Source organism: Centropristis striata, chromosome 12, assembly GCF_030273125.1.
Source record: "Centropristis striata isolate RG_2023a ecotype Rhode Island chromosome 12, C.striata_1.0, whole genome shotgun sequence".
Lineage (NCBI taxonomy): Eukaryota > Metazoa > Chordata > Actinopteri > Perciformes > Serranidae > Centropristis > Centropristis striata.
In genome coordinates, this window is record NC_081528.1 from 9624363 (window position 1) to 9650949 (window position 26587).

At 41.4% G+C, this 26587-nt stretch overlaps 1 protein-coding gene across 1 annotated transcript in view; it reads right to left on the minus strand.

The window, feature by feature from the left end:
* The window catches only part of ppargc1b (peroxisome proliferator-activated receptor gamma, coactivator 1 beta), a 101895-nt gene extending 87117 nt beyond the window's left edge, over window positions 1-14778 (minus strand). Inside the window, exon 1 of the mRNA XM_059345581.1 lies at window positions 14688-14778. Within this exon, the coding sequence (XP_059201564.1) occupies window positions 14688-14768 (81 nt within the window). The 5' untranslated portion in view covers window positions 14769-14778. The remainder of the gene's footprint in view (window positions 1-14687) is intronic.
* Window positions 14779-26587: the final 11809 nt, after the last annotated feature.

A 26587-nucleotide genomic window follows, 5' to 3' on the forward strand; every position in this document is an offset into this window, starting at 1 on the left:
AGGATCAGGTTCAAACACATTCTCGTACAAACACGCACACTCACCATGAAAGAATTTGGCTTATTACCCATATTGCATCACAGTAGTGACATTTCTCCTGTCAACAGCACAGCACGCCCGCCTTGGTGTGTAAGAAGGAAACAATGAAGCAGATAGAAGACATACTACAGTATGGGTGTGTCAATATTTTTCTGAGTGCAATCAAACAAGACGCCACTCGTTTTTAATTTGTTATTGGGGAGAGGGATATAAACTGCACACAGGCAGACAGACTGAAGGTATGAGTCAGAGAGGATTTAAAATCACTTCCTCATCTCCCTGAACCGTCGTCTCCCTGCAGGCAGGTCTCAATTTCGTGATCACAGCAATAAATGCAAATTATTGGATCAATCACATTGGATCCGAAGCTTTTTGGATGCTGCAGAGTGCAGGTGAATTTGGACAATTAGACTTATCATCAGCTGCAGAAAGGTTTTGAATGCAATAACAAGAGTAAAGCTGCAACAATTCCGAGGAGGAACTGACTTTAGCTCACAAAATGAATGTTTTGCTGTCGTTGATTGTCTCGACTAATGTTACTGATAAGGGCTATCTGAAACTATTGCCATTGATATTAGATACTGAAATCAAAGGCATTTGGGCTTGAATGATATATTAGGCTGGTTGATCATTTATGAATTCAAAATTGGATTTGGTCTGGAATTCAGTTCCTTGCGGTTTAAAATGTATGTACATTTGCGTAATTAACATCAATGTTAGAATATTGCAACCATATTTCCATGCCAAAACTGTTACTATAAAGAGAAAGGCATCTAATTGCTGAGCCTTTGGTTAATTACTCAACACCCAGGAAGCAGGTCGTCACTCAGCATGCATGCTATGGATGCTTCCACGTGCATGTAGCTGTAAATATGTATGTGTAAGCGTCATGCATATATATATAGTATATAGTGTGTGTGTGTGTGTTTGTGTGTGTGTGTGTGTGTGTGTGTGTGTGTGTGTGTGTGTGTGTGTGTGTGTGTGTGTGTGTGTGTGTGTGTGTGTAATGCCATATCACCGTAGCACTGAGCACCATGGTCCACGCAAGCCTGAGCAGCCTTGGGAAGTAGGTCAATGAGCGAACGAGAGAGAGAGAGCATGAGAGAGGTTGAGGAGAGAGAGAGAGAGAGAGAGAGAGAGAGAGAGAGAGAGAGAGAGAGAGAGAGAGAGAGAGGAGAGAGAGAGAGAGAGAGAGAGAGAGAGAGTTGAGAGAGAGGTTGAGAGAGAGAGGTTGAGAGAGAGGAGAGAGATGAATGGAGAGAAAAAGAAAATCATGACGGATATAAAGAGGAAGAAGAAGAAATAAAAAGACACGCAAAGGGAGGCCGGAGGGAGCAGTGACAGTGGAAAGTTACCCGTTAGAAACAAGCTATAGTTTAACTGGAAACATGTATACACACGCCATATATGGCACGGACACTAACCCTCCTGTCTGTGTGGTGTGTGTGTGTGTGTGTGTGTGTATATGCATCCCAAAGGCCTCACCACCTCCCCTCACTCTCTCTGCTCTATGCAGGTAGAAGCCTGCTGCTTGCTTTCAACCCACACATGACTCACACTCTCAAACACAACACACACACAACACACACACACCCTCTAAACTTTCCATCACTAAAACCCTGCAGAGCCGCCTGAGCCCATCACTGCAAGCCAACCCCACCCTAATGTGTTTATCATTACGAATTATCAGTGAAATTACATCACATTATCAGGAGAATATATCACAATATCAGCGTTATTGCATTTTGGACTCCTACAGAGGGCAATTTATTAGGATCCCATGAGTTATTACATTAGTCTGCAGTTACTAAGTTACTGCAAGATTTGTAATTGATAACCTTACTTTGTAGGTTGCAGAATCCGGGTTTGTGCTTCCAGCTGTGATTGAGTGCTCCGACTATCGAGACCCACCGTACAGTAATTATGTTTAAACCAGAGGTCACACACAGGTTAAATGTGTGTGATGTGACAGTGATGAGTGCAGGTCTGTGCCAAGAAGACTATTTATAACGTACTCTCAGCCAAACACACACACACACACACACACACACACACACACACACAAATGAAGAAGCACACATTAATGTGCGTTTTATCTGAGGAAGCAACAACATCTAAAAATAACAACAAATGGCTTTTAAAGTAGAGTAATGGAAGAGGAGAGGAGCTCAGTGTGTGTGTGTGTGTGTGTGTGTGCCACTGCATTGAATCATATCATATAAACTTGTACTGAATGAGAGGCTGGGTTTGTAGCTAAGCTACGCAAGTGTATTTGTGTGTAAAAGTGCATGTTCACAACCAGTCTGTGCTTGCCTTCCCCTGGCACCTGGTTGCCACGGCTATATGCCATGCTGGCATTTATGTGTGTGTGTGTGTGTGTGTGTGTGTGTCCGCTTGCCCTCATGCTCCCGTACACACCATGCCATGGAAATTTCCTTTAACCTTTTATCTCATTTACACCAGTGCCCTTGAGATCCCATACACACACACATGAACCCACCTCTAACACACACACACACACACAGTGGAGGGTGCAGTTGTGTAGGCTACAGTAGATAAACCAACCGTCATTGTGTTGAGACTATAAACAGGCCTGCTTAACTGCCACATGATGATTATTACTTCAGCTACTTGAACAGCAACTACCACCACTTATACTAGTGGGACTTCTTTTATTGCTACTACAACAACCCCCACTACTACTACTTCTTCTAAATCCACAGTTTTACCACTATTACTACTACAAATGTCTTTTAAAACATTTACCTCTGACAGTAGCTTACCTCCTGGAGGAAGACTCCTACTACTAATATCACCAATATCACCAGCATGAGAAGTAGTACAATTATTGCTTCTGCAAAAAAAATACTACCACTATGTGTGCCTCCTCCTGCAATAATTTTGCAACCGTTAGTGCTGATGCTTCTAGAAAGATGAATATGTGTATGGGTGTACTACTAATACTTGCAGAGTACGGCCAAATCTTGCAATAAGTCAGATCCCTGCTGCTGCATTACTTCAGTCAGGCCCAGCAGAAGAACTGTTTCGAAACTCTGCATAACCCATGAATGCACCATGTAATCCCTAACCTTGAGTCATAATCACATACAATAATCCTGCTCACCAGTGGATTATTGGGAGGGAAAAGACATAGTGGTATATACATTTTGGTTGGCAGCCCTACAGGATATATATATATATATATATATGTGTGTGTGTGTGTGTGTGTGTGTGTGTCGCCTCTTCGGGTCCAGCAGTCTATAGTGTTTGTGTCAGGGGAGTAATGATGTGTTTGTGCAGTTGGGTGCTTGCCCATTCATGGTCCAGACATCTTTACAACTCGATCTGTCTGACGGCTAAGTCGGGGCGAGCCCCAGCCAAAACACTGGCAAAGTGTCAAGGAGAGAGAGAGAGAGAGAGAGAGAGAGAGAGAGAGAGAGAGAGAGAGGAAGAGAGAGAGAGAGAGAGAGTGAGAGAGAGAGAGAGACCTACATTGTGGGCTGTGATGGAGCCCAAACCAATATCAGAGCAGCATTTACACCTCCAGCCCGCACACAACTCTCATTCATCTCCCAGGTTTTATTACAGTGTTGCACAGCGTCAAAGTCCCAATTTCAACAACAGCAGAAAGTGTCAAAGTCCAATTCTTTAACTGTAGTAGACCATGAACAAGCCCTACTTTTTACAGTGGCAGATAAGTTCAAAAATTCCCTTTTTACAGCTGCGGACAACATCAGAACCTTATTGTTCCAGCTTTAATATGAACCCGTTTTGAAAAAAATTCAACATCTATAAAATGTATACCATAACCATCATAAATGCTGTCTTTTTTGCAGTATCAGTCATGCCTTGATACAGACACAATTTGTAAAAAGTTGAGTAGGCATCAGAAATCACATTTTCTAAAATACAATCACTTTTAAATAATATTAATTATATTAGCAGAAACATAGAGGTTTAATTCCAATTTCCACACCGTGCAATCCCCTGGTTCCCAACATCCGACCCCTCCCACTTCGATTATCTCTAAATGCCACTTCTTGTACAGATGTGGAGAGATGGCTAATCAGGCTCTGCACCGCGGTGACATCTCGCTGTGGTATCAGCATCCCTCTCATCTCATCGGCCTCTCATCTTGTCAGATTTCAGAAAGAGACACAGCCCTCAGTACGCTCTTTCTGCTTTAAAATAAGACATTTCCCTGGTGGCTGCCCCCGTGATAAATCAGGTAACGGAGGAGGAGAGCTTTAAAGAAATAGGGCAGCCAGCTAGCTCGGCGGCCGCTGGGCCTCCACATACTTCCCTACAAAGCCCTGAGCTGCTGGGTGAGATTGGATTCCCTCTCCTTCAACCCTTCCTATCTCCCTCAGGTGTTGTACAAAGCTGCTGCCTGTATGTGTGCTGGTGTGTGTACGCGCAGGGGATGGCAAACAGCCTCACGCTCATGTTGACACTATCAATATAGCAACATGGTCCCTGTGATGAATACAAATTGCTAGTAAAGGTTAGCTAAGGACAGATACACACACACACATCTGCACACAAATGTCAACATGCATGCTTGGATAAAAGGAAAAACACCTGAGACACAAGGAGGAATTCAAATGGGGGCACATGCATCAGTCAAATATGTGCACACTCAACCTGCGCCTCATGTCAGCCTGCAAGCATAGAAGAGTCTTAACACAACGCAAGGCCACTTCATCGATTCTCTGAAGCAAAAACTCATAACAAACAGAAAGCACACAGTCAATATGCTGATTTTTTTAAAGCAAAGACAACCTGAATGACAATGTTTGCACAGAAGCAAAACAAAGACATCAAAAGCGTGCTGGTCATAAGACCAACAACATCTTGAGGTATAAGGAAAGGCTGCAGAACACAAACAGATTATCATGCATCCTACTGGGCCTAACTTCATATTTCATGATTGTCATTTTGAGCATTGTGCTTGATGCCCAAAAACTCAAAAACCAACCAGATACTGGAATAATGCTACGAAGCCCACGTGGTCCTAGTTATAGAAGCATTTTCCAAATCTCACCGCCAGGTTAAATGGTATATAAATGACGATTTGACTATAAATAACCAAAACGATAAATTCTCTGTGGTCTGCTGAGTGTCTGAATGTGATAAAAGATAAGAAGCATAAGAAAAGAGGAGAGCAGGGAGAAAATTTGATGAGGGGATGATAAGAGTGAATCACAGTACTGACTGTAAAGTATATAATCTGTATTAAAAGAGAGAGAGAGAGAGAGAGCAAGAGAGAGAGAGAGAAGAAATTTACATCCTCTCATCCCACTCCAGTTTGAGTCACAGCGAGAGCAGCAACAACCTGGAACACGGTGACGAACCGAATAGATTTTCATATAAATTAAGACGGCAAAAGGCAGATGATGAATACCTAATAAGACTCAAAGCTCACTGGCGTCGCTTTTTTTGTGCTACTGGGTTTTTTTCTTCCCCTCATTTCTTTCTCTCTAACCATATCTGTTCTCTCTGTCTCCCACTATAACACACGCAATGAAGCCATTGTGCGTGTTGGACACTTTGCACGGTTGAGTGCTGCTCTGCTGCTCCACCTCAGGGGAAGAAGAAGTGTTTGGAGAATCCTGCAGTGTGCATGCAAGATAGGATGCAAACTGGATTTAGCAATTCTGAAGCAGTTCCCAGTCTATGAAGACCTGTCCTGTACTGATCTTTTGCTGACACGGTGACCTCTGACTCCTCCTGTTCCCTTGTGCTGTAGACATTTATTTCACTGAGTTACTGTGGAGAGTTAAAGTCACATTAGACACGAAAATGTCAAAATCGACCACTTCATTAAAAATAGCTGGAAACCAAGCTGCAAAATAAGACTTGTAGGTCCAAATTAGGTTTAAAAAGAAGCAGAAGCGAGGCTCAAGTGTAGCCTGATATAGTCATACTCCTGGAAACACATCTAATGAAGAATTATTATGTTGTGTTTGGCCCTAAACCATGTTGAATCCTGTCCATCCCAGTGCAAGAAACCAGGCTAAAAGGGTAGACGAAAGATAAAACTGATTAAAAAAGAAAATGTAAATGACACATTATCACGATGGTGATCAATGGGTGGATCGTAGCGATAAGAACTACCCACGATTGGTAGCAAGCGCTTAATGAATCGGCATTATATCTTTAGTCACGTTCTGCCCTGTATGAGCTGCACAATAAATCATATTAAACTGCAATTTCATTTCATTTCTTCATGCAATCTCAATTAAATCGATTCTGCAACAAATTTGCATCACCAGGGATATCTGATGCATCAAATCAAGAGCCTTTAATTAGTCCTGAGCTGCAGCAACAAATGATAAGGCTGTTTCCCCATGTGACAAACTGAACACAGATCATGTGGAAGAAGCTAGAGGAGTAACATTAAGTCAAAGCTTAGGAGCTTGTTATACTGCAGCATGGCACAGATAGATACAACTACCTGATACTTTAGGTGATGATGAAGCTAACAAGGCTATAAAACAGCCACAAATAGTTTGACTGACTGCACTGACATTAATAACAGGAGCCTTATGCATTACATCTGCAGAACAGGAAGGATCTCATAAGAACAAGGAGATTACTGAAGAATGGTGAGAGATAATTGAAATCTCAATTCTGAGTGAGAAAAGCATGATTCTGGTTTAATCCAGACCTGTGCAGACCTAATATGCGAGTGTGTGAGTGTGTGTGTGTGTGTGTGTGTGTGTGTGTGTGTGTGTGAGCTGCAGCCAACCATGCCAAGCAGGTCTGAGTGAACAGCTGACGAATCACCACGCAATTAATTATTGAGAGACCCCTCACCTGCCTCTGCTAGCATGTTAGCTATAGCAACAGCATGCTTAAACATGTGACACACAGAAACACACACATGTAGTTTATGTTCCTCATACACACACACACACTAACACAGGCCCATGAGGGGGGGTCAGCATCTAAGCCGGATGCTTGATGAACCTCAGAGGGATTTGGGAGGAAGCAGCCATATTCCCAGTGCCCGACTCTGACGCACGCACACACGATGAGGATCAAACACACGTAGACACACATGAATGGTGAACTACACTTAAACACACACAGTTATCCACTAGGCACCTTAGTGCAGCAACACAGTAACCACCAGGCTGCCACAGCACAGTGGTTAGGAGACATTAGCCAGACCAGAGCCAATTTTAGGGACAATCGTAGAGCAAAGCTGCATCTGTTTCATTGATGCAACACTTTGTCATTTATCTTTGCAAAGAGGAAATGCAATGACACAACGTGCATGCTGTAAAACAGCCACAAATAGTTATAATCCAATGTTACCAGCAGCAGATACATGCCTGGAATATAAACACAATGTGTGCATTCAAGCATATTTCTACACATACTGTACAATATACTGTATATACATTCTTGTGTAAGCGATGCTCATGTGCTCAAGTGTGTGTGACAGTCTGCGTGTGTGTCCGATACACAGTGACAGAAGGGACAGGTGAGTCACTGCAAGGCTGCAAGATGAACACATTGCACTGCAGCACTACACATCACGACTCAGACGGACAGAATAGACACAGAGAGAAAGATAATGGCGCCGGATTTGGGATAAAACAGGGAATGACAGATAAAAAGCTGAAAGAAAAAACAGGACAGTCAGGAAAAAAAAAATGTTACGAAAACGTAGAATATAGGCAAAGAGAGTCTATGTGTCTGTCCCTGGCACAGTGCAAATCCCAGTCACTGCCAATAACACCTGTATCCATCACTCTGTGGTGGAACTTCAAAGCCTTGTTATTTATACACCTGTCCGTCTGCCTGCCTACTTGGCTGTCTGAATCCTTCACTCTTCCCCGTCAGTGTCCAATTTAAATCGGATTTATTGGGTCCCATCAAGAAAGTGATGCGCCTCGCTGCTTGCAGACTAAGTACAGACGCATTATAAGGCTGGTTTATATACCATATCAATCATTTAAAGCAATGTAGATGATGAGAGATACTTCATAATCTCATTAACCTTTGCAAAAAGGGATAAAATCAATGTTTTAAATGAATAAACCAACACCATTTTGATTTATTGTCCCTGATTGCACAATGAAAATACATGATTTGGTTAAATCTAAAAAAAAAAAAATTGATTTCTTATCAAAACAACCAAACAGCCATTGGATTGATAATGTCTGGAAAAACACAATCTTGGAAAAAAATCAAACAGGTGTATCTGTTTTTGCAAATGATCTCTGCAATTCCACCCCCGCCTTCTTTGGTCTGACCATCAGGCCGCCATGCTTCTACCAGAAGCCTTAACACTAAATTTAACAGTAAGGGAGTAATCCACCCTTTCTTCCTTTGTTGGTGTGCATTGTTCAGATATCTCTGCACTGTTCTTCCCATGGATCACATGACAAACAAAAGGTGTGTCCAATTTAATTATTTGTTTTCTTCTCTTCATCATTGCACAAGTTAACTTCCCAACTGTATTTCTGTTTTTATAGTTGGTCACTATAAAAAGGTCGTAAATCTCCTCTTGAAGCCATCCCCGCTCTACTGAGAACATTTGCTAATGTTTTCAATTGGCGTCCAGGTTACAAACTGTCTCATCTTACGTCTAAACAGCCACTTAAATGAGCTTCTTTGAGGTGATGAATAGGCAGTACTCAATCTTGCATCATATTGGATCAGCACAGACAGTTTGACGATAGTTTTTATGAGCAATCATTGACATGATTGGCAGGTGCGTTTGAGACTATTTGGCTCCGACTGGTTGCTTTTGTTCAAGCGTGTTGGACTGCAATGCAATTCGGAGCATTAAGAGGAGGAACATGATGTTCTCCACAGATTGTCTGTCTCATGTCGGGATAAAGAGACATTTTTTTTTAATACTAACGTTACCATTTGCTACCAAACAGGAAAATAAAAGCATAACTTTCTGTGGGCGATAAAGAGTTAACCAACTCAAAAATCTCTTTAAATAAATACCCATTCATGAAACAGCATAGAAAGCACAAAATATTCAGGTTATATAAAAAAGTGATGCACTTTACGGCCTTATGGCTAAAAAAAGAAAGTTATAGGTCATAAATGTTGGTTTAAAACTTGGAAGAACTTGACAAAAGTACATCCGTCTATCCCAGCAGCATCACACTATCAAGATAAATGTGGTCAGTAAGGGACTGTGTGACTTCCGATCGGAAAGTGGATAGGATCACCCGATAGCCGAGGATCACCCACACACATACACACACACACACACATACACAAACACACAGAGGCATCATGGTTATAGGATAAAGTGCTGACTGACAGTATGAGGCTCTATAGAGCTACCAGTAATGGCTTTAAGCTTTATTAAGTTTTCCATTTGGTGCATGTGGGTGTTGTTTCAGAGACGCAATTAACATTTTAAACACTTGAGAGCTGATTAGTTTACTTGATAATAACATGTAACTCGGGGCACAGAGGAGGCAAACATGGGAGTAATGAGTCATTTGTTGATGTCTAGGAACAATGTGTTACTGAAAGTATTTCCAAAGTTTTTCAATTACTGATCTATTTCTACCGCCAACTCACATCTTGTTACTCTCTGAAGCTGGGACTGCTCTCTTATTTGTGGGTTTTTTTTTATCACACCCCTCCAATTAAGTGCTAATTTAATGGGTGTGCAGAGCTGCAGTTGAAAAAAGAGATAAGGTTTAAATAGAAAGCTACTGTTGTCAATGCCACATGATGTAGTGGCTTTACATCCCAGAATTCATCAGCTCTTTGGACTTGCTTTTGCTGATAACATTTTTAAGACTAAAGGTAGTGGAGCAGATAACCTGGATGCACGGTTGTATAAAACTTTTATGATCTCCGTGAGGAAACTGGTGAAACTATTTTTACCTGACTTCCAGATGTGAAAAGAAATTCTGAATAAACATAGGTCAAACGTGATTTCAAAGCACATGTAGCTTGTTTGTCCAACTGTCTTGTGATCAGAGAGGTAAATATGTGCTTTTTAAAAAAAATGGGAACTAGGAAAATGTAAATTAGACACTAAAATGTTTGCTTTAATTTACATGTGACTTGTCTTGAAGCATTTTTTAACTGCAACGCTGAAAGTAGAGTAACTGACAACCTCCGGCTAATATTTTACAGGCATGTGCCCCGTGGCTGGTTGTGTCCTGTTACAGCAGGATGTGGTGACTGACATTAAGTCGGCCTGATCTTACAGGAGTCAATCCCCTGGATGGACCCAGACCGGCCCTAAAGACCCAGTCAATGATTAGCATTGAAATAGATCCTTGAGTCCACCTGCTTTCAGAAACAAGCTTTAAATAATTCCTGAAATAGAAGCTTTTTGACAAAAATACATGAGCTTTAGAGCTTTCTGCAGCTCTGAGGACAGCTGACTATGACTGTGTTACCATCAGACTTGACTTAATGAAGAATGACTGCTGTTATTGTAAAAGGAAAAGATTCAAAACCTGATTGGTGTTTCACCAATAATCCATCTGATTAGATTTACATGCTTTATCTCTGCTTTTAACTCAACAATCTGCAGCGTAGCTTCATGAAAGCGCTGTATATTCTTAGTTTCTTATGTTTAACTTATGTGGTCGCAGCAGTATATGAAACTGTGTTCACTTAGATGAAGAGTTGCACAAAGCAGACGCACTGATGACACTCTGCTGAAAACCTCACAGACATTGGCTAACCAATGAGGCATTACATGAGCCTGTGGTCAGTGAGCTTGGACTGTGGTGTGATAATCACTTTGAAAGAGAATATTTACAAAACCGAAGACGTTATCGAGTTAAGAAAAACAAGAAATCCACCACCATCTCCTCCCCTGCAGGCCCTTGTGAAGATATAAGTGCCTTGGTACTTACATCATCAAGAAATTGGGTCTATTTTTATGTTAATGTGAAGATGAGTGTGCCGATCCATCAAACAATCAGCCCTGACCTTCCAAGCAATTTGTTCAAGGTGTCCAGTAAAATCATACTGCTGCAGCCTTTCTTGTCATTTCTAGCCAAACAGGTCAGATGGAAAGCAAACAATTCTGAGCATTCTCATTTCCAAAAATCACTTGCAACAGGTTCAAATTTTCACTGTGAAAGCAAAAAACAATTTGGATCTGCCCTATGATTCATACCCCAAATTCAATGGGCTATTCCTTAGCCCTTGCTACAGCCTTCTACCAAGTTTCATGAAAATCAGGCCAGTAGTTTTTCTGTAATCTGGCTGACAAACCGACCAAAACCAGCCCAAAGGTTTGGAGTTATGAACCCACCTAATCTGATTATATAATGAAATACAGGAAAAGAGAAAAGAGATAACGTGTGAATGAGGAAATATGAGAGGAAATACAGTAAGCATGTCTACTGTATGTATGTGTAACAGCGAGGGAGAGAAAGAGAGAGAGAAGAGGAAGCGGTCACATGTTAGGGGACGAGGAGGGGGAGGGAGTGCCTGTCACTCTTCTACGTCACGGGTAACGCCTCCCTCACTCCCTCTCGCCCTCCCTCCCTCCCTCCACTACAACTCACATGACTGCAGCAGGCCTGTTCTGTAACTCCAGTCACGAGGATGGAGTAGTAATACAATAACCAGCCGGCAGGGGCGAGCTGCATTGACACACACTGAGGGAAAGAGAGCAAGAGAGGCACCAAGAGAAAGCCACCAGCCGGCCCTAATAACCCTGAGTAAATATTAACATATTAATGCTGCGTTTGTAAAATAGATAACCTTATCGAGGCTGAACATGAAGAAAGAAGTTCAGCAGTGATACAATGTGCAAACTGCACTCGTTTTTCTTCCTGTGTCAGTCAAGGACTTTGCAGCAATTCACAAGCATCAGAGCTGCAGATTTTACAGCAAATATGAGCATGCATGTTTCTGTATGGCTGCATATGGTTTGCTCCTTTTGTTTGCCTTTAGGCAGCTTTAAGGTTGTTAAAATCATCTTATTGCTCACTGACTGTAGGTGCCCTTTACATTCCACATCAGCTTCTTCCAGCTCTCTGCTGTAACTATAGCATGTTTCCATTGAGTGAAATATGCAAACCCAAGACTTTTATGACCGTACCATTCCATCAAATGGAAATATTTCCTCACAACTCAGCCTGACATATTTGATATTGTTTGAGATCTTGACTAGAATTTGAAATAAAGTTCTCACGGTTTGAATGTTCAGCTGCACAGACCTCCCTTTGGTTTGTACCTATAATGAATTTCATGCAGGCACATTGTAGGATCTTTATAAGATTAATATCATCATGAGGTAATAGTAACCAGAACATTGTTAACATTAATTTAGCAGAATGACATAATATCCATAATTAAGTTGGTATAAGAACAGCTTAGTATCATAAGATTAATAAGGTCCATATTGAATATTTTATGAGTATAATTCATGTCCCTGTTAGAATATTGTGATGATATCATGGGACATACTAACACGATGATGACACACGATAAAGCCATTGCATAATGATCCAATATATGTATATTATAGGTAGCCTTTGTTATAGTTGAGTGGTGCCATAGTGAATGATAACAAATTGATGCAGAATGTCACTTTGGATTAGGGGATAACTGGGATTTGTTGTCACAGAGCTACTGTATCAAGGGATGTTTAGGTGCATGTTTTCCCACATGCTGGCAATTTCATCTCATTTCCCACTTCGATACATCTGTATGTGTGTGTGTGTGTGTGTGTGTGTGTGTGTGTGTGTGTGTGTGTGTGATGAAGAGGCACATGTCACTGCTGCACGTTATAAATAGCCCACTGTCTCTCTGGATCCCACCACACACTGAATTAACCTGCTTAAGCTGCCAATCAGCTGTGACAGATCCCCCCCACCCCCCCACCCCTCCTCACACACACACACACACACACACTAACCCCCCCACCCCATCACACCCTCCGATGACCGTGCAATCACAGCAAAAACAAATCACCACGACGCAATCTTACGTCACACTGTTATGCAGTGGCACCGGGGATCCTGTATTCCAATGACAGACGGTGTTATGGGTTTACGTGCTCCGTAATGATCCGTGCGTATTTCGGAAGCGCCACTCTCCAGCCGGGAGGGAGATGGAGATTAGATCTGATAGGTTCCGATCTGTCGTGTGAGAATTTGAATTCATCACCAAACCCGGTTCAGAAATCTGGTGACTTATTGTTTCCTTCCAAATACGCAACAATGAATATATAACATCACACACTCTAGGGGCTACCGTTAATGAGTACTTCCTGCTAGAAAATTCGGCATGTATTTTAGTTGCAGGTCATCACTTTATTATGATGAAATCTTAACTTCTATAATTGTTGAACTCCTCTTGCTACCGCCCTCCGCGGCGTTCTTGAGTAGGGGATTATTCTAGGATTACCAGGAGAGCCAGTTATACAAGTTCACATACTGTTTTAATGAGTGCTGCTTGGTGTGTTGACCTTATCCCGAATTCAATTAAAGAACCAATTAATTCATTTAAAAGGCGATTTATGTTTAATTGTTATACAGCATTGTAAATAAGCAAGTAATCCCACAAGTATCGGTTTTCTGGACGCAGTTTGGAGTTTGGACATTTTCTTGAAATTCGGTGCAAAATCAATTCTTACGACCTCCACAACAGCATCATGCAAGAATCCGTTGACTTACAGTCGATCAGCGCAAACAATCGGGTGAGCCAGTCAAACGTTTTGTAACCGTTGCCTAACGATTACGCAAACGATTATGAGACAGTAGAACCGCACCAACTTTGTCAGATGACCCAAACCCACGGTCTCATCTGCATGTCATTGCTTTGCAGAACATCGGCTGATAAATTAGCCAATGTGGGAAAAAAATACAGGAATAATCGGCGAGAGTTGGTCAACTTTGAAGCGCACCGACCAGCCTGCAGACATCCACCACACAGAGCCCCGGTTAAGCTCACGGTGCTGTGGCAAGCCGCTTATAATGGAGTGGATAAATAACATTACACAGCACTGATGAATTGCAGTTTTGACTCAAACAGACACTTTATTAAACAACCGCTTCGATTTTGCGGAAGAAATAAACAATAAAGCATATATCACAACAGCCGAGTAATGCACCGACAAAAAGCCATACACGTCGTTTCTTTACACAGTTTTTAAAGCAAAGCAGTCCTGAAGCCAGAGGATAAGCATCATAATGTCATAATATCATAATAGTCCTTAGGCTAAGTCCATGCGTTCAGAGGCGCACCACGTGTCCAAGTCTCCGGCACTGAAATTAAAACTTCCCTCAAGAATGCGTCAAAAAGTTTCCAAAGCGCCCTCTGCATACCAAATAATCCTCCCCAAGCAGCAGCACACCGGCTGCTCTCCGCTTCCAGCACCAGCACAAAAATATATATTCGATTTTAATCCATCAACTTCCCTCATTGCCCATGGCTGATGACATTTCCTCCAAAAACACGTGAAAGCCAGACGTCAAGGCATAGTAGACATTCACACACACATACACACGCACGCAGACCGAGACACCGGGTCGCGCTGTGCCTGGGAGATGCTGCTGACAAGCCGGGCAAAAGCCTCGCATCAACCGGGCGTAGCGTGCGCCAGGGCCGGCGACGTGCAAAGACGCGCCCAGCTCTGCAAAGCCCAAGGTTCGGTGCATCCAAAGAGGTCTGAATCTTACCTGGCTGCCGGAGTTTTCTGTCAGGTAATTGAAGACAAAGGACGAGAGTTCCTCATCTAATAGTGGAGCGCAGTCCGCCATCTTCTAGTGAATGAGGAGCCGTGGAGAGAGAGCAGAGTATAGGAGGAGGAGGAGGAGCAGTGGGGGAAGGCGGCCTGCAGGGGGCGCATCTGTTTACACACAGAAGCAAAGCAAGGCATGAAAGACATGCGGTTCCCCAAAGTGGGGCCTGGGGACCTCCAGGGGTCAATACAGTGGCTCCAGGAGGTCCCATAATATAATGAGGATTAATTTAATTTAAGAGAGATTGAGTTAAAACAAAATTATTCCCACAGGATAATTTACAAAAACGAGTCAATTGCAATACAGTGAGTGCACGAAAGATATTAACAATTACACGGATGGATGGATGGATGGATGGATGGATGGATGGATGGATGGATGGATGGATGGATAGATAGATAGATAGATAGATAGATAGATAGATAGATAGATAGATAGATAGATAGATAGATAGATAGATAGATAGATAGATAGATAGATAGATAGATAGATAGATAGATAGATAGGATTTTGTTTTGTCCAATAAGTTAATTTCCCACCAAATACCAAATATCATACACACTGAAACAAGCAGAGCAACAACTGGTAGTGCTTTCTCCAAGCAATATATTACAGTCTTTCCATGTGTACCACCTAAGGCAAATAATCCTACTTTTATGCTCTTTATCAAAGCCAGAAGTGGCAAGCAAGCAAGTTAGCTCAATATAAAACTGTTTCCTGGTCAACTTCAGTCATTCAAACAATGACAACTCCCACTTTTGAATCTCCACCAATAGATTTGAAATCCTGTTCAACAAATTATCCAATGATGCCTGCTGTAAGTTTACTTTACTGTTGACTCTGATGAAGACACACAAATACGTTGGATTGCACAATCTAAGTATGCAAATCAATGAGTGGGCTACAGTCTGTTTCCTTTACTTTGCAGCTTCGGGCATCATCACAAAACAAGGGGGCCTGATCATTCAGGACACACTGTATACAAAGTTCCTGTTGAACCACTCTGGCTTTGTTTTGAGAAGTCAGCTCAGACAAGAGTGTTGCCTGTATCTCGTTGCTGTTGCTGGGCAACTGCAAAACCAACTTCTGTCAGTCATTTATCGAGCAAAGTTTATGATATAAGCTGATGCTACTGAAATATTGTGACTAAAGAATATTCTCAGCATATTTCAGTCGCAACGCTGATGCTGTTTTCTTTGTGCAGGTGACAAAGGCCGAACAGGAACCGCCACTAAACCGTCTTTCACGTGTGGGTGCTCAGGGTGCTTCTCTTAAAATGAAAAAAAAATCATGGGCAGAAAACATGAAGTAAACTGTGCACAGGATCAAGCACAATTTGTTTTATACTCACTATATGTGCAAGGATTTGCAGCATTTGCAACATGTTGCAACTGGTTGCTTGACTTCATTTGTTGCTGCCTGTCTGGGATGTTTGTGTGATGGAGACATTTGAGATATTTGCAAAAAGGGTTCTGGCTATAAAAAAAAGAATCATGTTGGATCAGTTTCATGTTAGTGAGTCATGCAGTTTGCAAGAACACAAATTCATTAGGGAGTGAATGTGATCCCAGAGTGACAGTGAGTGAGCAGGCAGGATGCCTTGTGCCAACATCATAACATGCAATGGATCAGATAATCTGAATGTGACTTCACAGTTTGGTATTTTATTCAAAGTGATTTTTATTTTTTATTTTTTTTTACAATATTCTTAAAAATGAATCCCAGAATACCATTTGTATAATATTACATCATGCACCCAAATCAGTACATGATGCAATCTAAACTTTTATTGTAAGGTATCAAATATTTTATGACTTTTTTTTTTACAGCTGTCTGCTGTTATTGCATTACGAGGTTTCACAATAGCATCCATTCCCACGAGCAGCTGATGTAGACCAGAAGGGAAAATGAAGCATTAGACTCACACACACAGTAAGAGCAGTGATTGAAATGTTATCACTGCATTGCAGCACAGGGGTTGTCTGCTCTGTAAGTGTATGTCGGCCAGTGAAAGGTTCACTGTCTGAGGCAGGTGATGGTCATAACAGAGCTCTGTGTTTCTTTGAAAAGCTGTCTGACAACACTGACCTTAATACAAAATGTGTGTGCTGCTACTTCTATCTCTGTGAGGACCTATTGTAGAAACCTGAGGACAGTTCCGGAAAATAATAGCTTTTTTTGTGGCCCTCACTTCTTCTGACAACTCAACTCTGATTTCTGTAGTTTCAGCCATCATTAATAGTAACAACAACATTGTACAGTACACGCCAAGGTAATTGCTTTGGGATCTGGGACTGTAAAAGAAGCCCAGCAGGAAACACCAGCAGTCAGTTGATCAGACAGGTTTTAAACAAACCTAAAAAATAACTGAAAGGTGGAATAATTCAACTGTCTGCTGAAAACATACAACCAGGGATATAAAGAGTTCTAAAATATGTTTATTCAAGTACAAGTAAAATGATTTGATTAAAAATGTAGCTCAGTTAAAATGAACTAAGTTAACATTATTGTGATATTTTTGTAAATCACTTTATTCTATATGTCTCATTTGAAATGTCACCACAAAGAAATCATTTGGAATAACCAGATCCTGTTAAAAACATTGAATTATGCTCCTCACTGTGAAGCCATGATTGATTCTACTGAGATTCCTCTTGTCACGTAACAAATATTCACTGAAAATCTGTTTACACAGAGCTGAGAGGAGAGGACGGGGGGGGTTGGAAGTAGAGGTTGTAAAAATGTAAATGGTCAATATGTATAGCATGTGGAGACCCAATTATAGCACTTGTGGGTACTTGGAAAAGTGTTTAAAATGTTGTTCAGAGGGTTAAAATATGGGAAACATCACATCCCGAAACATGACCCCCAACAAATCGAAGCAGTGTAGTGTGTGATGGAGCTCTGAGTGACATGTACAAGTTTGAGGCGTTCCCTGGTCCATTAAGCAGGACAACCTTGGCGAATACCACAAACTTTGTCAAATTACAGGGAAAACAATACACTACAATATGTTTTTGAAAGACGCAAGAAATAGCAAAACTATTAACAGAACCTTGATTCAAGTTTGATCAGCACTTCATAATCCTATCAAACCTGCTGAGTGTCTGGAAATCAGTCTGAATGTAAGAGGGACCAGAATTATAGCAAATGTAACATAGAATGATATGAGGTTCAAACTGCCTACCATACTAACTTTTGCTGTGTGCACAATTGTGCACAATGGCTGTGCAGTGAATGTTTTTTTGGTGCACCCGCTTTCAGTTTGTGGTTTAGATATTTTGGATGACTCGTGATTGTCTCAGACGTCAGTGTGATGCTGTTGTGTTCCCACACATCAGCAAACATCCTTGAAGGTTCTTACAAGTTCAGAAGTATAAGAGACAGATATACGGGAAATTGGGCGGCTCCAAACTGAATGAACATGAAGTGTGTGTGTGTGTGTGTGTGTGTGTGTGTGTGTGTGTGTGTGTTTGCATAATGCGGTGTCAGAAGAGAGGAAGTGTTTATGAGAAAAGGCAATGTGTATATTTATATTTTTCTACCTCTGTGTCATTTGATAATAGAAAAAACAGAAGTAAATAGCCTCACATCTTTAATTCTTGTAAAGAAAGGGGAAGCTTAGTTTAATTCAGTAACATCACTGTGGATCCCAGAATTTGTTTCTACTTGTCACATTGCTGCAATCAAAGCGTTCATAAAATAACTGCTCGTTAAAGTACATGTACAGTCAAGCCTGCCATAAACCCCACCTAGATCTCCTTATCAAATATAAATATGCAATACAGGAAAGAAAGTCCCTCATTTAAACGTTTAAACTCTGCCGTAAAATAGCCATTTCCAATAGCTAAATTATCGTTTCACTGCAGAAAATGTTTTGGTCCAAACAATAAGGGTAAACAGCTGATTTTGGCATCAGTGCTTTAGAATGAAAGAGTGCATTTATGCCCATTTGCACAAACAATCACACAGAGAGAAATCCACTGAGATCAAATTTAACAAGCACAAGAGCAGGAAATAGACCAGAATGCAGTTACATGGCGGGTTGTGTCGATAAAGTGTCGCTTTTCTCTTCTTATCTCTGTGATTGTGCAAACACATCGCATAACCAGTAACAGTTTGATATAATGTGTTACTCATCATTCATGTTGATTTCATAACCTACTGAACTACATATTTCTTAATCATTACAAAATCTACCATATTAATTTCCTCTCATGCTTTCCAAATATTTCATTGTCTTATAATGGAGAGAAGAGGCGGCGAGTTGGTAACTCACCAACCCGCTGTGTTTTCATGTTGTCTGGTCGGCGGTGGCCTCAGTACTGCAAGCCAACATTACTGAAATGCCAACAAGCTGTTCCAAGTTGTGTTCCAGTGATGTCCTCTTCTTACAGCAGCCCTGAGAGCTGAACACACTACAAATTAAGAAAACACATGCAAATAGTCACACCACGAGCAAATGAAGAAACACCTTCAGCAATTTAACAGCTCATGTGCAGCATTTAGAAAAGGTGCTGAAAAAAGCTTCCAGTGGAACTCAAAAGTGATGCACATGACTTGAGCATGCTTGAGGTGCAATCTAATACTCATACTATTAATATTTAGTATGCCAGAAAAGGATTAAGTATGTCCTGATACATAGTATGTGAAATGCAATATGCCAAAAATACCAGGATGTTATACTGCAGCCAGTCACATTTTGCAGTGTGCAAGTCAGCCAGCTTTCCTGGCAATACTGACCCACAATCCTCTGCACAGCAAAAGATCAGTTGCATCAACTGAGCCACAGAGAGAGCACAGACACATGAGAACACATTGATGGACTGTGACGGATGTATGAGCAGGAGGGTCAAAGTTCCAGGCCCAATGTTTTCAAAGTAGTCTATGCATACTGCATGCAACAGTATGTTTGTAAGGTAATAAAAGTAAAAAGAAAAATGATGTGATTTGGAAAGCAGCATTGTTGTTGCCATGATTTGTGGATTATGAAGTTATTGAAGTTGAGCATTTTCATTGCATTATTCAGATATAATCAGCAAAAATGCCCACGCTAGCTTAAAAGCAGATATCTGCAATAATATCAGATAACTTTATTATCCATGAACAGCAACACGTCCTGCGAGTCCCAGACAGTGCAACACTTTTAAATGTCCCCTCGAAAAAGTTTCCGTTTTGTTGTTAGCTTCTTCTAAATCTGCCGGCAATTTCATGTTTCCAGGTGTCGTCAAGTTGAAGATGTTTTCTAAATGCTGCACTGGAGTTGTCACATTGCTGAGTATTTTGCAGTATGTTGAGCTCTCAGGGCCACCATATCTTCTAATGTTACTACATTTTATATTTACATTTTAGGCCTTGGGCCAGACCTCTGGTCCAGACAGACTGCCAGCAAGGTCAACAGCAAGAATAACCTTCCAGTTGTAAATCATCAGTGTCAGAAAACGAATATTCAATAGATTAAAGGTTAGATGTGAGACTGGAGTTTTGATAAAAAGAACAAATATTCCTGAGCAAGATTTTTGGTAACGCTTTATATTAAGGTCCTTGTAATAACCATTAATTAACAAGTTATAAGGCATTGTTCTCGCTTTAGATCCCTTTAGCTGCAAAAAGCATAGTCAACTGTTAACAAGAGCATAGTTAACTAATAATAGATGAGCAATAAAGTATATTTTAATATCAATAAGCAAACAAAAGATTAATAAAGGCATGGCAAAGACATAATGGGTGGGTTATGGGTGTTTGCAATGCTATTATGAAGAATTATAAGATACTCATGAGGCTTTTATTAATGTTCTTATTATACATCTCTTATAGCCTGCTATTAGCTGTATTATAATGCCATTATTAACACTTATATAGGCTTATAAACACACAGTAATGTTAATAAGCATCTTGTAAGGACTTACAAGGGCCTTATTACTTGTTAATTAATGGTTATTACAAGGACCTTAATATAAAGCGTTACCAGATTTTTTATCAGAGATGAGAGCTGGGGCAGTAAAATGATAGATACGGTGAGATTAAAAAAAAAGGGTTTTGTACAACAGAACAAGAAGAGTTTTCTCTTTTATAATATACACTCTAAACTAAGTTGTCTTTTAAGAAGACTAACTCCTCTGGGAAACATCTCCCCAACCACAAACAACTCAGCACTCTTTTTTATTTAGTTATCTCTCTGTACAAACAATAAAAACTAAAAGAGAAAGAGAAAAAACACAAAATGTGCCGGAGAGACAGGAAATGCTGCAGGGGCTTACAAAACAAATGTCTCCACCCAAAAGAAAACTCCACTCAAGATGACAAACAGTCTATAAGCTGCAGAATCCCAGGCAGCGTTAGTGGCTCAGTATATCACGCTGAGCTGGAGCGGACCACCACAAACACTAAAAACAATCCAGGTATCTTAACTGTAAACTGAGATGATGTGTTTTAACAGCATCCAGATCATCCAAGCTGACATTTCAATAATGTTTAGTCCTCGGGGTGCACTGAGCCGCCCTAAAACTGGGCTGCAATCTAAGGTCACACAGTTACTGAGCAGGGCCGGTCTGTGTCATGTGCCCTCAGAGTCAAGTACAGTATTTCATCCAAGTGGACATTCCAATAATATTCTAGATTACGTCCTTTTTCTCCCTCTGTACTTAGATTTCTGCTGATCAAAACATTTCAAGGTTAATTGGATATTCCAGCGTCCCACCTCCGCACTGGCGGTGAGTAAGCAAAAAGACAGTTTTATCCTGTTGGGATGAAATATTTCTTTGACTGTAAACATAAAGACACTAGAAAGATTGGCACATGCATTTCCACAACATGTACTAACATCATGAGCTGTCATTTCCAAAGGATATTTTCTTCAAGGTTTAAAGGTTTCTGGAGTTTTCATTCTTTAAGATTGCTTCCCTTTATCGTGCATTTTATAAACTGTGCTAGAAAACTTCACCCGACCATAGCACCTTTTCTTCTCTTTGAATAAATTATTAAATACATACAGTAGCTGGTAAATTACCTGTCATGTTAAAGAGATGCAGCAGATCAAATCCATTTGTTATTTCTGAGATCAGAACGGGTGTATCTCCCTGTGATCATGGTGAGTTCAGCCGATGCTGAGCAAGTCTGCACATTATGAGATATCATGTGCAAAGGCGATTTTTTTCCCCCCCAAAGCAGGTTATCAGATCGAACTCACAGAGTGATCTAAGGACCATGAATGTCCAGATTAAATGTCATGGCACTGTGGCCTATGGATTAAGTTGTATCCTGTGAACAAGAGGTCAGGAAACACACTGTAATAAATTCACCAGAAACATTAAGATTCATCCTCACAAGGCTTCCGGTATGGTGCGGTAGCGAGCAGCAGCGTGGCGTGGTCTCTCCCCCGTTCAGTACCCAGCAAATTATCTTTCACCAGCTGAACCAGCATAGAAACGTGTCAAAGTGTCCTCTTAACTTCACTCCACAATGCCAAAGTCTGCAAAACAACAAAAAGTTGACCAGTCCCGGGACACGGCAGGAGAGCCTGTTGACTCGGGCGAGGCTAACGCTAACACCGAGCATGATGCTACCGCTAAAAGCTCGTTGCCGGAGTTTTCTACTGAAGCGCTGCTTAAACACATTGCTACTGTCGTTGCCGAGGAAGGCAAGCGGACGCAAACTATGATCCAGCGGGTCTTCACCAGCTTTGAATCGCTACTGGAGGAAAAAGTTGACAGCATGCTGAAACGCATTGATGAGGTCGCAGCATCTACCGAGTCCCTCACGGCACGCCAGACCGAATACGAGGCCCGTGTCTCCGCCTTGGAGGACGACGTTACTCCGCTGAAGAGGAAACTAACCGCGATGGAGAAAGTAAATGCCGAGCTGACAACTAAAGTCACAGACTTAGAGGGTCGCTCCCGACGAGACAATATCAGGATCTTAAACCTAAAGGAGTCGACTGAAGGCGGTGACCCGGTTCGTTTCTTTGAAAGTTTCATTCCCAAAGTGTTGGAGCTCCCGGTCGAGTCCATTACAATCGACCGCGCACACCGAGGTCTCGGGCCGCCTTTGGAAGGTCGCCCTCGCCCGGTCATTGTCAAGATCCATCGTTCCAGAGATGTCTCCATGATATTGTCCGCGGCAAGACGCAAAGGATCCATCCAACATGACGACCAACCTATTCGCTTCGCCCCCGATATCCCGCCGCTGGTCCGGTCTGCACGCAGAGCTTTCAACCCTGTTTGCTCCGAGCTTATTAAGCGAAACATCCGCTTCCAGATGATCTTCCCTGCCGTGCTGTCATTCAGGGTAAATGGGGTACAGAAGTCATTCAAGGACCCAGAGGATGCAAAGACATTTTTGGACGGTAACATATGATCAGTATTTTTCACGTTTTCTGCCTTTCATTGTACTTCTGACAGCTGGTGAGTCAGACATTTAACTCCAATGCCCTGCTCCCCACACATCACATCAGTTAACCCCCCCCCCCCCCCCCCCTTATTTTTATTTTATTTTATTTGTTTGTTTATTTATTTAATTTTATTATTATTATTTTTATTTATGTATTTATTTATTTTTTCTTTATATCTTCTTCCCCCTTTATCATTCGTGGTTGATATTTCTAATTGCACCCCTTAACTTTCAGCGTGGTGGTGGAGTGATGGGTCATGCGCTTTTTGTTGTGTTTTTTTTTTTTTTCCTTCCCCAAATTATGCAGCCATCTGGGCGGGGGAGTTGGCCATCTCCTGGTGATGTTTGTTTTTACTCATTAAGGAAGCCTTTTCATTTTTAAGCTAGTTTAAGTAGTGACTTTGACACCACCTTGTGGTTTTGAAGTTTTGGTGGAGACTAGCTTATCTATTTCTTCCTATAGGAGTTGTAGACATGGGTGTTCTTGTCTTCTCCTTGTTTTATGTTTCTATTTTTATTGTTCAGATGTTATTGAGTTATTGCAGGTCCAGAGGTTCTTCCTTGCCCCTTTACTTTCCCTGCCTGAGATTCATATCCATAGCCTTCGATTACGCTGCCCTCCTTTTACCTCTGTTTATATATTGTAATGGGTGATGGTTTCCAGTTGAAAGTCCTGAGTCTTAATACAAGGGGTTTAAATAATCCAGTGAAAAGAGTTGCTATTTTCGAACTCCTCCGCAAACAAGGCGCTCATTTTGCTATGCTACAGGAAACTCATCTGGTTAGTCGTGATGTGAACCGTTTATCTAATAGATTTTTCCGGATACTTGCTCATTCTTCTGCCACCAACAAAACCAAAAGTGTTGCAATTATCTGCCGTCGCAATTTGCGCTTTAAATTGCTGGATACATGGTCTGACAATAAAGGCAGAATAACTATTGTCAAAATTCATATAGAAAACACGAACATTGCACTTGTATCGCTTTATGCTCCTAATTCCTTTGACTCACAATTTTATGAACAGATAACTAAAATTCTACTTGATCTTCCTGACTTCAAGCTAATCATAGGTGCTGATTTTAATGCTGTATGGGACCACTCTTTAGATAGATCCGGTCAATCTGAAAACAGAGATCAAAAGCAGTGTTCTGATGCCTTGCGATCTTGGTCAAATAACATTGGAGTGGTGGATTTATGGCGTTTGATGCACCCTACTTCCAGAGATTTTACCCACCTCTCAGCAAGACACAAGTCCTTTTCACGGATTGATTTTGTTTTTGCTTCTAGAGGCTTGTTCCAAAAAATTATGGAGGTCTCTCTTCTGCCAGTCACTCTTTCAGATCACAAGGCTGTAGTTGTTCTTGCCCTGATTCGGTCTTCCCCATTGCGAGCTCCTAAATGGCGTTTTAATACTACCTTACTTCGTGACAAGTCATTTAGAACTCAGTTCATGGCTCAACTTAGCGAATTCATCGATATAAACAAGGGGTCAGTCAATGACCCAAGAATACTCTGGGACGCAGTTAAGGGTTTTATTAGAAGTAATGCTACACTTTATGCATCTAATTTGAGGAAAGCCCGCTCTTCCAGGCTGACTCAGCTGGAGCACAAACTTTCAACATTGGATAACTTATTACAACAAAATTTTGACGATCAGATTGCATTACAGTATGACTTGGTGAAAAAAGACATTAATGCTATTCTCAAACGGCGTGCTGAATTCTTGATCCATAGAACACGGCAAACATATTATTTTAATGGCGCTAGACCCAGTCACTTGCTCTCACTGAGGCTGAAGGCTAATGAACATTTCGCTGACATCACCTCCATTAGATCAGAAGACGGGCATTTGTTAACAGATCCCTCTGAGATTAATGCCTGCTTTCGCAGTTTCTATGCTGACTTATATAACTCAGAGGTTTCTCACGATGAAGACTCATGCAACAACTTCTTGAGTTCCATCCAGCTACCTAAAATGACAGACGATGGCTCCCCAAGTTTAAACGCCCCTATCACTCTAAACGAGCTTAAGGCTGCAGCTGACGATATGCACAAGGGCAAATCTCCTGGCCTGGACGGGATCCCCCCAGAATTTTACACAACTTTCTGGCATAGTCTGGGACCCTTATTTCTTGATATGATTCAGGCCTCCTTGGAGAGAGGCGCGTTCTCTAGAGATGTGAATGTAGCTATCATTTCACTGTTGTTAAAAAAAGATAAAGACCCTTCTGAATGTGCCAATTATAGACCCCTATCCCTTTTAAATGCTGATATAAAAATTTACGCTAAGCTTCTTGCACGTAGGCTCCAACCCTTTATGATGAAACTCATTAACTGTGACCAAACAGGTTTCATCAGATCCAGGCAGCCTTCAGACAATGTGAGGAGATTAATACACATAATACACGGCGCCTCCTCATTACAACTACCATCAGCTGTCTTCTCATTAGATGCTATGAAAGCATTTGACCGTTTGGAGTGGCATTATCTCTGGTCAGTACTGGAGGTCTTCGAGGTGGGTCCTCACTTCTTACATATGATTAAAGTTTTATATACCAATCCAACAGCTATGGTACTTACGGGCAGGACTTGTTCGTCCCTATTTAACATTGCGAGGGGCTCCAGACAGGGATGTCCACTGAGTCCTCTCCTGTTCGCGCTCTCTCTGGAGCCTCTCGCTCAGTCAATTCGAATGTCTAAAGATATCACTCCTATCACTGTGTTTGGGACCTCACATTATATATCTTTGTACGCGGATGATATCCTCTTATATTTAGGGAACGCTCAGCAGTCTCTACCTGATGTTCTATCTATTTTCCAACGTTTTAGTGATATATCTGGGTACAGAATAAATTGGACAAAGTCGGCTTTGTTACCTCTGAATGACCAAATGAGAGGCGTAGCTTTACCTGCGAATATACCAGTAGCCAACCACTTTAAGTATTTGGGCATTAAGATTAGTTCATCAGTACAGTCCATTGTCAAGTCCAATTATGAAGATACTTTATCAAATATAACCCGTGACCTTGATAAATGGTCCGCGCTGCCTAATTCTCTTAGATCTCGTGTATCGATCATTAAAATGAACGTGCTTCCCCGGATTAACTTTGTGAGCGCGATGCTGCCCTTGCCACCACCCCCACTTTTTTGGGACAAGGCCCAGAAGACAATTTCTAACTTTGTCTGGAATAAGAAGCGTCCTCGTCTCAGATTATCCACAGCACAGAGAGATAGAGCTGATGGGGGTCTCTCACTGCCTAACCCTAAATTGTATCACTGGGCTTTCGCTCTGCGCCCTCTGATCAGCTGGTTCGACGAGGATATCGAGACTTCATGGCGAACACTGGAAGAGAATATGGTTCGCCCATTGAAACTAAATGAAATCTTATTTTCCAATGTTCCCCTAAAGAAATCTCAAGTTCGCTATGGTCCCATTGTGACTCACGTAT